The sequence below is a fragment of the Heliconius melpomene genome, chromosome 12 (genome assembly GCF_056956725.1).
Source record: "Heliconius melpomene rosina isolate 202511_hmr_F chromosome 12, ASM5695672v1, whole genome shotgun sequence".
NCBI lineage: Eukaryota > Metazoa > Arthropoda > Insecta > Lepidoptera > Nymphalidae > Heliconius > Heliconius melpomene.
In genome coordinates, this window is record NC_140400.1 from 10374722 (window position 1) to 10388028 (window position 13307).

Sequence of the window (13307 nt, forward strand, 5' to 3'; positions counted from 1 at the left end):
AAACGCGAGGGTAGTAGGTTCGAATCCCATATTTTATTATAAGTAGTTTGATTAGTTTCTTTTTATTGGCCGAAATTTTAGTTTCCAATTTATGTTTCAAATGATAATTATTAGAACACGAAAGTTATTCAGATTAGTAAATAAATAATTGTGAAGATCTAGCGGGCGAAACCGCGAGCGGACCGCTAGGTATTTATAAATAAGCAATAATATTTGTAAATCATTGCACATTAATACTGGTGAAAATTAAACATTAAAGGAATCATCAAAAATAAAATAATTGTATGAGCTCTATGATTTAATTACAAAAATATATATATAGTATTTTTTCGTGTAAGCAAGCAATCTTCAACTTTTCAGGTGGGATACATTTAATGATTATTCGGTGTTAATGTTTCATAGCAGTTTTTTATAATCGTGACTGAAACAAATAAATGCATGTGTTTTATTAAAGAATGTGTCAACTATATTTATTTTATATAGCTTAAAGAAATGGAACCTTATCACATATCCAAAAATATTTAATTTAATTCCCTCTGCCCACCGTACTATATAAGGGATACAGCGTGAAATATGATAATGATATCCCACCCCCTTAAAATTTAAAATAGATTAAGATATAAATAAAGGATTCAATCTAAATAAAACTCTACCTCATCTCCTCTATGTATAGCAAGGACCATGTCATAATCGTTAGCGCCGACATTAATGTTGGCGCGGCCGTCAGAGCCGACTGTTATAGTTTTTCCTGTACACCCGTTGTTCCTCTTTTCACCGGATATGACGTCACAGTATCTACCGGCTGGTAGGCAGGTCTGAAAGTATGTGTAAATAATATAGTTAGTTATAGCGTGCGACTGTAGTGCAATGGTTGTGAGTACGAACCCCATTAGAGGGTATTTGTGAATATTTTCATTTCATCGATCTGGTACCATGGCAAACCGGCGTTGAGTTGCGCCACTCAACACGTAACATTTCAAAAGAAAGAGGAAAGTGTGGAATAGTATCTTAACACTAGGTTCTCTCTGTCTGCTATATGAAGTATACAGAGTGAAGTTTAAGAAAAAATATTACTACAATTATTAATATAGTGCTTTTTTATCTATGTACCTACTAAATGGTCGAGATTAAGTACCTTTATAATATCTGAGGGTGTAATAAGGTTTATACTATTCATAAAATTTGTTTTTTCATTTCAAATGATTACTTATAAAACTCATAAGTTTTAGTACCTTTATGAATTTACTCCGACAAGAAACTTAATATTAAACAATATAGGATCTTGTTTATAATATAAAATTAAGTTAAATGCACTTCCTAGCGTTTAATTTTCATATAACTCCATATTCTAGAGAATTGCTCGAAGAAAACCCCTGAAGTTATAAGACAACGATGTGGGTATTTCAGTATTTTATGCAACTATTTTAATATAAATATAATTTTATAATTTTTAAATACTATTTAACACTAAATATAGAAATAAAGCCGTCGTAGAGCAGCAGCACCGCGTCTGATCGTAAATACATTTATTGGTTCGATTCCTCTTCGGACGTATGAATTATTTTCATTTCCTCGCTCTATTAACAAGACAAAGGGCAGCGTTCAGTTCCGCAACACAACACTTAATAATTCTCGAAAAATGGGCGACGTGTAAGGAAAGGAGTGTATAAACAAAAAGAAATTAAGCTTATTTACCTGTAAATTCTGGTTCAAGTCCCAATTATCATTGTTAAAAGCAACAAAACCTTGGCCGCCACGACAGAAGGCAATCTGACTGCTACCATTATCCCACCAGTCGTTGATGCCGGTGGTACCAGCGACATTGCGGAAGGCTACCATCGAGTAGATCTGTCGCCACCTGTGTTCGCATACCCAGCCGTTTCCACAAGTATTGTCCTGCAAAGTGAAATTATATTTTAGTTATTTTAATGATATATTTAAATGATTTGTAGATGGAAAACGTGGCGAATTCCCATTCGAGGAAATCATGTTTTTTTCACAGCGTGAAGCTGTGTTTTTTTTTAAAAAACACAGCTCTACGCTGTATCCCGCACACGGCAGGGTAGGCATTTCTTCAGATGAGGATCTCTGTGCCCTGCACTACGACTGGCCTCAATAAATTCAATAAATTTATTTTTTTCATACTGGTAACGAGGCAAAGTGCTGCGTTGATGTTGTTTTCTGCCACTTAACACGCAAAGTCTTCACAATTCGTCGAAAAATGGGGAACGGAAATGTCTTAATGGGAACGGAGTGTCTTAATACTAGTTTACCTCAAGAACAAAATACATATAAATAAATAAATAAATAATATAAAATCCCGAATTAATGCTTTTTTATATAATATATTTAGATTAGATTTATAATTACCTACGCAATGTACTAAATGCGTACTACACTACGATGTAAATGTTAAACTCTTGACTTCTTCCACTTACTGTTAGATTAATGTGTTTTTGTATTTACAATCATTTATTTTAACCTAAATGTGCTGTCTTGAACACTCACTCCTACATAATTGTTTCAATTTCACTAAATACTTTGAATAATACTAAATGTGCTATAAATATAGATTTTTTTTTGGGTTTCTTTATACAGGGATCATAACAATCATCAACTAATATCATGCAGTACCTTGTCCAATTTTTCGAGTAGTTCTAGCTTAAATCAAATATTTTCTTACCGAGAGTACAAAAATCTTGTTAAATATGATGCGATGGTTGTGGATTGGAATTTGCTAAATATAAATGCATAAATTAATATTATATCTTAAGGTAGGTGTATATGTTCTCACGCAACAGCACAGCATCTATCTGTACACGTATCAATGGTTGCGAGCGTTGAGCATCATTACTCAACAAGCGATGTCTCGAAAATTGGACGGAGAGTGGGTAAAAGAGTCTCTTAGGGTTAGGTTCCTTTTGCCTACCCTGCTAAATATAGAATACAGTAAAGCTAAAAAATATATCTGACATATTTTTATATACTTACAGAGTTAATAGAAGGAGATATAATATTCCCACTGCTATCCATAGGAGGTCCAGCTTCAGAATCATGGAAGTCGAAGCTGCTCATCAACTGAGGTACACCATACGGATGAGCCAACATGAACGCGATAGCTCCTTTGTACTGCTTAGAGCGTTTGTACGTCAATACGCTACCACCGGCGCCGTGGCCTCGTTGGTTGTCGTGGTTGTCAATGAAGGTTAAAGCATCGACTGATGCTAGAAGACCCCATTGTGCACCCCAGTTTACTAGCCATCTGTAGTTAAAGGAAAAATATTATTATTTCCTATTCGTTCTAGCACCAAGGCAAAATCCCGGCGTTAAGTTCCGCTACTCAACACGCAATGCCTCAAAAATTCGGCAGAAAGTGGAGAACGGAGTATCTTGCACCCTTTGCTGAGGATACAACATGAAGATGATTTTTAGAATGTCTTTATGATAAGGATAATACGCTATATACGAGTAGGTATTCTTTCACCAAAATCATTGAAATGTAATATAGTAAGCTACTATAAAGCGGATCTAGTTTAAGTCGATATTTATATGTTCAATGACGTTAATTAATTTTGTAGAATAATATTTGTAGAAAACTATTCTATTTCTTCGAAGTCTATGAACGTTTTGTACTTGAAAGGATTTATTCATTAAGTTTCCGAGCATTCTTATGAACGCCACGCCATTGTAGAACTACCTTCTGCATATAAAATCTTAATTGGAATTATCTGTCTTAAAAGAAGTTTCAATAATGCTTATTAGTAATAGTTGTCTTAATTAAATTATGGTATTTTTAAAATTTAGCTATTAACTTAAGCTTCAAACAATAAATTAATTTTTAACAAAAAGAAAAACCGACTTCTAACAACGAACTAAAAACTTAAAAAGTGAAAAATAATTTTACAAAGATTTTATAATTTTGATTTTATAATCTTACCTAAGTTGATTTTGTCCAGAAAAGGCACGACTCAATTCTAAGCCAAATCTGAATTCGGTGACAGCAGCTAGAGGTGTATATTCGTCCCTGCTGACAGCTTCGCCACCCAAGTCGATGACTTCCTGGTAAATGTAGGGGCGAGCGTTTGATGGGAAACCGTGATCGGTGTTCAGGTCCCTTAATCTGTTGTAGATAACGCCGAGGTCACCTGGCCACATGTGTTTTGCAGCGTCGATTCTGTAAATAATGTTTTGTTTTAGTTAAAAAGTCTAAAATTTGTGAAAAATGGGGAAAGAGTGTCTTAACATTAGATTATTTCTGCCTCTTTTTCCTTACGAGAAGAATTTATGGCAAATAATAAAGTTCTCACTTAATAGTAATCTTTTTTATTTACGTATTTATGAAAATAAATAAGATGCATAAGAATTTGAGAAACTAGATACTGTTTACTCTCTCTCAATGACTGGAACATAGGCAGGAAATGGAGAATAAAGTGTCCTAATATAGGTCTGCCAACTCTGCTATACGAGAAATGCGTAGATCTGCCTATGTACTTGTCTTAACATTTGCACACATATATACACACTGGTACCTATTTTGATATTTTCATAATAAAATATTGAAACGGTTTTCCTGAAATTTTATATACGCTGTTTTCTTACGGCTATTTTAGATGAAATAAAATGTAATGCTTTAGACCATTCTCTATAATATATTTTGTTAAAAGACACATTGAATCCTTACAATCTGTATAAATCCGGTCACGACCCTAAAAATGTCAGTTATCCTACTCCATAAACCCATCACTTCGCACCCATATCTAACATTTTTACAATACGTTTTATGTTTGTTCAAAAATCCTCTAAAGATATAGAAAAAAATATATTTTTCATGTTTTTTATATATCTTTAGAAGATATAGGCGTAGTGGCACAGCGCAAGTGTAACGGTGTTTATTTTCCACTATAATGGAATTATAAAACATTTTTTTTCGGGTAGACAATCATCGACAATCTGACCCTCTTATATCTTATTTTAGTAAGAAAGAACTGCAGTTCTTACCTGAATCCAGCTACACCCAGGTTGATGAGATGATTCATGTAGTTTACAATCTGTTGACGTACGTATTCTGTCCCTTGGTTCAAATCCTTGAGGCCTGATAATTCGCAGTTACGCACCTAAATGACAAGTTAAATATTTATTTATTACTATATAAAAATGAAAAAAATATTAAAAACAGTAAAATATTAATGTTTGTACACGCATATACTGGATGGGTTTAAAAAAATTATATTAGGATTAGAATATAACTGATTTTAAAGACTGCAATACCTAAGGGAGCACCATAAAAGACTAGGTTGCTAAACTATTAAAATATGGAAATGCCATCGTAGCAAAAGTTGCTCGCCATGATGAGCATTCTTCAATACGTAATAAAAATCGAAGAGCTGAAACTCAACACTTGACACTCAAGTGGAACTCTAAGAGATTAGAGTCTACACGTAAAAGTCAAAAATCTACAGAAATGAAGTTGGGGGCACTAATTACTTTATTATAATTATATTTAAATTCTTTATTTTTTTTAATTCGTTAGTTCAAGTTCTTTATTTACAAAGTTCGCTAATAAAGTTTCTGTTATTGAATTTGATATAAATAATATTTTACATAAAAAAAAAGAAACTGATTTCTAAGAAATTTACGCCTTTCAAATCTTCAATCATATTGAAATCTTAAGTGTAATAAACTCAAAACACTTTTCATTTATTACTAAATCGTTTTTCTTATAAAATTGAATCAGAATCCTTTAAGGTCTGTGTGAAAAAATATTTCTTACAAAAAAGAAAATTAAATTTCGATTTTCAAAGCTCGTAAGGCTCGTATGAAATGTGACATTCATAATAGATATAAGCGTACGTGCCTTCATTCCAAATAAATTTGTAAACGGTATTTAGATTTATCACGGCGATTATAATTTAAGCCGACGATTTATCTGTGTGACAAACATGAAAATCGGTTATTGGTGTTATTTATGTATTAGTAACAAATTAAATGGTACATTTTACATGAATATGTAACAAAAATTTGATTTGGAATGGAATTGGATTATATTAAAATTAGGTGGATATTGCAGAATGACATGTCTTAACACTACATTCTCCGAAGAGGTTTCTACAATTATATGCTTGTTATAGTTTTTATGAGTAATATAAATAAAGCATGTTTTTTTCTGTGTTGCAAGGCACCGTAGATCTGATTATTTGATCTTAATTTTAGCGTGCCATGGTATAAAATGGACAGATTTTGAGATGAGATCATAATCTGAAAAATAATCTCAAATTTTTCCGCTCTCTTTGCTGTTTAATTTAATAAAAATATAGTACATTTCTGACAGTAAGTGTCAGTCGTGAGTACAAATCCCATTCGATAGTATATCTATTATTTCATATAATTAATATACTATCAAAATCAAATTACTGCTAGCATATTTCTAATATTATCATTCGTGCTAATTCCATAATAAATTCCAAAATATTGTTAAACTTACTCTATCTGCGCAGCATCCGTAATCATTGCCAGATATAACACAATTTGGCCAGTTAAAATCGTTTCTACCGTACGGCACACCAGGGTAGTGCCAGTTACCGAAGTCGGCGGTACTGCCACCAGTACCAACATTCTCGTTCCACGTACCAGTCATATGGTTGATGATTGCGTCTACATAGATCCTAAGAATTTAAGAGGACGTATAAGAAATAGAAAATAGTGTAATTCAGATTTTTGACAAAAAAAAATTAGTTATGCAAATATTAATTATTGACAATTTACTAATTTTTTTACATTCAAACATTTTCAATAATTTTTGGGGTAGAAAAAAGAATATAGTGATATAACATTTCGATTAACACCATTCAGTATTGAAATAAAAATCATATATGTGAAAATATAATGAGGCCGGCATTTCCTCCTTCTGATAAGAAGATAGACAATTAAGCGAAAAGTGAGAGCGGAGTGTCTTCACACTATACACCCGCAAGAACGTATACAAAAACATAAACAACTATTCCCTTTACCTTACTCCAGCATTGTTGCACCGTCGCACCATATTAGCGAACTGTTGTTCATTGCCAGATCGTGTTACCAGTCTGTAAGAGATGGGCTGGTAACGTTCCCACCATGGACGGTTGTGAGACCAGATCGCCAAGTTTTCGTTTGGTGGTGAAATCTACAAAAAAATTAAATATTATATATTATATTATAACCTATTTATTTAATTGGTAAATGCCTATAAAGTTTATATGAGACTCATATTTCAATGTATAAAATTTATTAACGGAATGGCGTTCCCCACTTTCCGCCTAATTTTTAAAATATTGCAATACGCTCTGTCTTTGTTGTTGTTATTTTTTGCAATAAAATTAAAAGAAATTATATCCCTAAGTCGGGATCGAAACCACAACCTCACACTTAAAGTTACACGTTTCATTACTGCGCTACGAGGGTGTCAATTTTTTTAATAAAAAAACTATTAGACCAAATTCCGCATCCAGAATAAAAAAAACATTGTACACATTCCCTATAAAGCCGTCGAATCGTTAACCAAAGAGCAAACTTAATACAGCTATATATTTTCCACGAGTAACTTAATCATGGGCTGTCTTATTTTTTCCTGAGGAGCGCAGTCCTTTTTCTGCAAATTAAATTTCCGACCATTTATTTAGTAAATTGATTCTTGTCTCCTAGAATCCCTATTTCACCTTAGGTTTAATCAACTAACGGATTGCTTCTAAACTGTCTTTAACGGTAATTGAAATAGTTTGAGCTTATTTAAAAGTTTAAGCTTAATAAAAAAAACACTTTTTTAGCTTCACGCTGTATCCCGCATATAGCACAATTTCTCGCTCTGATAATAAGGCAAAGCGCGGCGTTGAGTTCCGCCACTATTGAGTGGAAGTGTCTTAATGGGGAATGGAGTGTCTGAACACTAGGTTTATCTACCTATCTTGATATTTTATACCTACATACTATAAAGCAATTAATCAAATAAAAAAAACAATAATATTATTTAACAAATAAAATGTTTATCTTTTATGATTATTATGTTTTGATTATAAATATAATATTTTAATAATGTTTTTAAATAATTCTAATAACGGCATCTAAGAGGTTTAACGTTGAGTTGTCGTCATAAACAATTCAGGTTTACGCGAAGAGCTCGTTCTCGTAAACATCACATACCCTTGATTGCTTTCCGTATCTCCACTATATCCTCAGTTAAATGAAATGATTATAAATTTACTTTCATCTGTCGTTGTTCATATCATATTATATACATAGACGTACACTGTCATCAAGCTGTTGATAGGACAAATTACTTCTAATAATTATTATTTTAATTTATCGAAGCTCATAAAAGGGGCAGTACAATGTAATAGATATGGTGTTTTTAGCTTTTTGCTATAATTGCAGGACCTGCGTACCAAAACGTGCTCCCAAACGTAGCAGGCTAGGCAGAGGGAACATGTGAACCGAATAGTGTTAAAACATTCGGTTTCCATTAAGACACTTCCATTCCCCACTTTCCTCCGAATTCTGGAGGCATTGCGTGTTGAGTGGCCGAAGTCAACGCTGTGCTTGTGTGAACCTCAACAATCACAACAAACAGTGAACCTCAATTTAGATACGTGAAGCTACAAATAATTGTATTAACTTATTATTTACCTGAATACCACCAAATCCTCGTGGTCCAAGAAATCTCTCACATTCAGCTGCTATGTCATCCCACTTCCATTCGAAGAGATGGACCATAGTGGTCCGCCCGGACGCATAGTGTGGATTTTTGAATGCCACCGCCAGAGTGACGGCCGACAATAGGAGGATGAGACGTATCATCCTGGATGCTGTAAACCAAAAATGCAGGATAATTAGATAATAAGCAAAAGTTTATTGTTTTTAGTAGTTTAATATTAAAATTTAATAGATTTAATCTGGAGGTCATATTAATTATATTTGTTCTGCTTATCAGTAGCTCATTTTGGCTTTGTGGTCAAAAATATGAAAGTCCAAAAATGTACAACAGAAATTCATGATTTACATAGAAAAGTAGATTTAACGAAGTTAAATTCGTAAACTTCCATTAATTACAATTATTTTTTTGATACTTTGATCAATATTGAATTCTAAATAAAAATGATTGTAATTTAATAATAAATCGTGAAACCAAAGAAATTGCTAGCTAATACTTTACTCTACACTCACAATCGCATTAGATAATGTTATCAGTAACCCAAGTCCGAACTGCACATCGTTTGGATTGCAACAAATAGGCTTATTTAAGCATACTTACATACATTCATATCGAAATAAACGATCGAGTTTACAGAGAATGATAGAATACTGGATAGTTTATGTTCCAAAAGAATATTTTTTTTATAAAAGATACGTCTTATATGGTTTGAGATTAAAGAATCCTACTTGTGGGTGGTTTTATATTATAGGCAAGCGATATTAGTGTTCGAATCCATGATATCTTGAAAATTAATACAGTTTGGAAAAACAATTAAAATACTTATATACGAGTAGAATAAGAAAATAACAATACTATGTTTCCTATAACTATCATCATTTAAATGGATTAAGCATTTTGTTACTTATATTTCCTTACAATTTTTTTTAATTCCAATTATAATACATAGTATAGACAAAGAATCAGACATTCGATATACGTAAATTAGAAACATTTCTTTCATTATTTTTTCTACCAACAAACGTTTTTCTACCAATCCTTACATATATTTCTGTGAATAAATTGAAAGTAACAGAACACGACTAAGGTAAAATCTGTTATTAAATATATCTTTTGTGTTCTCCCGTTTACACTTCTGATCTACAGCGTCTTTCCATTAAAAATTGAAAGCATTTGGAAGATTACGTCGAATTTATGCGAACTGAATATTAACATAATTTACGTAACAGTAAAAAAATTTTTTTTTTAGGTTAAAGGTAAATCTCGTTAATAGGAGAGTAACTAGAGAGGACATAGTGATTTAACACTACGTTCTCCGCTTTCTGCATGCATTGGAGACATTGTCTGTTGAATTGCGAAACTCAATGCTGCAATTAGTTGATCAGAGCAGGAAAATAAAGATAATTTATTCCCCCGAGTAGGAATTGAATCCACAATCGTCACGTTTACAGTCCCACTACACCACGATTTATACAATATGTAAGCGGAATTATTAACTTTCCACTAGTTTAAAAGATCGGGATCGATTATAACTAGCTTAAATATTATAAACAATGTTTCGAATGGGATTTCAATTAACGGCTATCATGTATCAATAGAAAGAAAGACAACAGCATTAAAGATTTTATACAATAAATTATTATTTTGTGTAAATGATAATTATGATTAGCAGACTGATGTGATAGTAATATAATATATAGTAATTTTATTGATATACAAATATCCGGTTTATAATAATTGATAATACGCATAGTTGCTAAGCCGGTATTACCAATATCTTATTATCTATCTATCTATCTATCTATATATATAAAATCGAAAGGTCACTCACACACTCATCACGAAATCTCAGTAACTACATGTGCTAGGAATCTCAAATTTTGCATAGGAGTTATTTATAGGACGTAGGTGCTCGCTAAGACGGGAATTCGCAATATTCGACGTCTAAGAGGTTGTTTTTGGGGTTGAAAATTTGTATGAAACTTTGTTACTACATATGCTAGGAGTCTCAAATTTTGCATGGACGTCACTTATAGGACGTAGGTACTCATGGAGAAAGAAATTAATAATAACGTAGTTCACGCAGGCGAAGCCGCGGGCCGGTCGCTAGTTTTATATAAACGCAAGCACAATTTATGTAAGTAATTAGTATTTTCTTCGTGTTAAATGAAGATAGAAAAGATTTGCGCACCATTGTTTCTCAATTCACCTTGTTAAGTAGGTTATTGTTTGGTCACACCATCACTTAATATTATTACTTGGTTTCTATGAAACAGCTATCAATAATAGATTTTTTAAATATAATAGAATTTAAATAATTAAAAATCACTAAAAGACACTATGGACCTGCCCTATACACGAAGTTTTAATATACGAGTATATCCATTTAATCATATTTCTTGCATCACATATTAAAACAAATAGTTTACTATTATCTAAATTATTTATCATTGGACTCAATAATAATAACAACGTTGATCTGGTTTATTTAATATGTGCATTTTACATAAGAAATATTCGGGAAATGTAACAACAGGACCCGAGACATTCCTCAGAGAATTCAACATCGTGCTTTTTTCCTGAGTCGGGATTAAATCCACCACATGTATTATTATAACTATACGGAATAGGGGAAAACTCGGGCATATCATAGAATCTTAGGAATGTACATAGATAAGTCCTGGTCCTTAAAACACCGTAACATCTGTTTGACGTTGATGAGGACACCACTATTTGGTCAACTTTACTGATAGTCCGATAAATATTCACTTCACCATCATCAAAAATTATAAGTAAATCAAGGAAAACAGAGGAACACAGAGGAATTAGAATGACACAGATGATCAAAATCTGCGGAGTACAACTTATATATAAAAAAATATTTCAACTAGTCCATGTGACACTTTAACTAACGTATTTACATTTAGATAAACGAAATACTTACAAAATATTAAAATTGAAATAGAGAGATGAGACAGAGAGATTATTATAAGGTCTAATTGTGTTATAAGTTAAAAATAAATAACTGAAAACTACTAAAACCTATAACAGTGAGTAAATTAAAAAAAATATTACAAAACACACAAATTTATTCTAGAAATATTAATAACAAATTAAATAATCACTCACCTAATAACGTTATCTTATTACTAATTGTATTTTCAACCTGGTTAGCTCTCCCACTACGATTTTCTTTATATAGTTGTACGATAAAATCTCAGTTACTTTCTCGATAGCATATCGTTCCACAATAATCCGAGATAAACCGACACAAACAATTTTATATTAATCAATTAGGCAAATTTTAATTACGATTGATAAAAATATCTGTACAAAGGATATCTTTCATATCATATATTAATAGCGAAAGATGATCTTTATGGTAATTATTAGCAAATAAATATTAATAAAAAGTATTGAAAATATGTGCTTATTTAGGAATATTTTAACGGTATTAGAACTCGCGTCTCTTGGAAACTGTTCAAGCGCTCTAACTACTAGGTCATAGGTTCTCATCGAGCTACGTCGAAATTTTTATACGCTTGTTACAACCTATTTATTTTGTTAATATTTCTGTAGCGAGGTAGGATTTTTATAAATTTGCTATACCCAAAGAAATTGCTTAGAATTATCATTTCGCAACGGAGAATGCTATTTATTTAATATATATATATATACTAGTGGGCCCGGAAGCGGCTACGCCCGCGAAAATATAAGCCTAAATAATTAAAATAAGTTAAAAATTATAATAAGTGGAGATTTATTATTAGAAAAAATATCTGAGTAACCGAAATGAACAAACAAAAGAAGTAAAAGTAACTAAAGGAAATTCTTAATATTAGAAAAAGTACCTAAAGTATGCCGTGCGCGCGTACTATACATTTTTCTATATTAAATAATTATTAATTTTTGCGAACAATATTAAATAAAATCCCAAATTATTAAAATTACGATATTTTAAGTGTATAACATCGGTATAGATAACCGAACTGAGATAAATTAATTATAAGCAGCAAATAATTACATAAAAAATAATAGTAATTCGAAAATCTATAAAAATTTACAAAATCATCAAAGTCATCCGCCCGTTCGCGTCGGTCATACTCATATTATGCCGCCCGAAGGCTAGGTCCTTTGGAATCAGTCACATCTTAATTATTTATTAGAATGTTATACAGTAAATTATAATTTCCATCTAGATGAAATGCTAAAAGTGACTATTATATTTATTTTCATAAGGATGAATATCAAATTATAGAAATCATCTAATTTTTGTTAATGTATACAAATGTATATCGGCGCGCACCATGTATGCATTAAGCAAACTCACTGTGGGTGACGTTTTCTTAAAACAGCAAACTTTGCAAGCTGTTGCTTAGCAACGCGTAGCGACGATTGTTATTAACATGGCGGAATAAATTCCTTGTCAAATTAATTATTTTAATATATTGGTATATAACGAAAATATTACAAATATGAGAAAAAAAAGTATCCTATGTTCATCCCGGGACCCTCAAGTATCTCTATATGAGTATTTTATCACAATTAAATTAGCGGTTTGGCCCTGATTGCGGAAAAGACAGACAGACAGACAGACAGACAGAGTTACTTTCGAATTTATAATATA

The 13307-nt window shown here is 31.9% G+C and overlaps 1 protein-coding gene across 1 annotated transcript; it reads right to left on the reverse strand.

Annotated features, from left to right (window-relative positions):
* Positions 1-340: 340 nt before the first annotated feature.
* LOC146533816 (alpha-amylase 2-like) lies at positions 341-11968 on the reverse strand. The gene is made up of 10 exons (XM_085194532.1): positions 11810-11968; positions 8656-8834; positions 7008-7159; positions 6482-6662; positions 4999-5114; positions 3938-4174; positions 2992-3262; positions 1696-1896; positions 654-815; positions 341-421 (listed from the first exon to the last, which is right to left on the reverse strand). The coding sequence occupies exons 2-10, from the start codon at positions 8824-8826 to the stop codon at positions 410-412; spliced, it is 1503 nt and encodes a 500-aa protein (XP_085050658.1). The 5' UTR covers positions 8827-8834; positions 11810-11968; the 3' UTR covers positions 341-409.
* Between the last annotated feature and the right edge of the window lie 1339 nt (positions 11969-13307).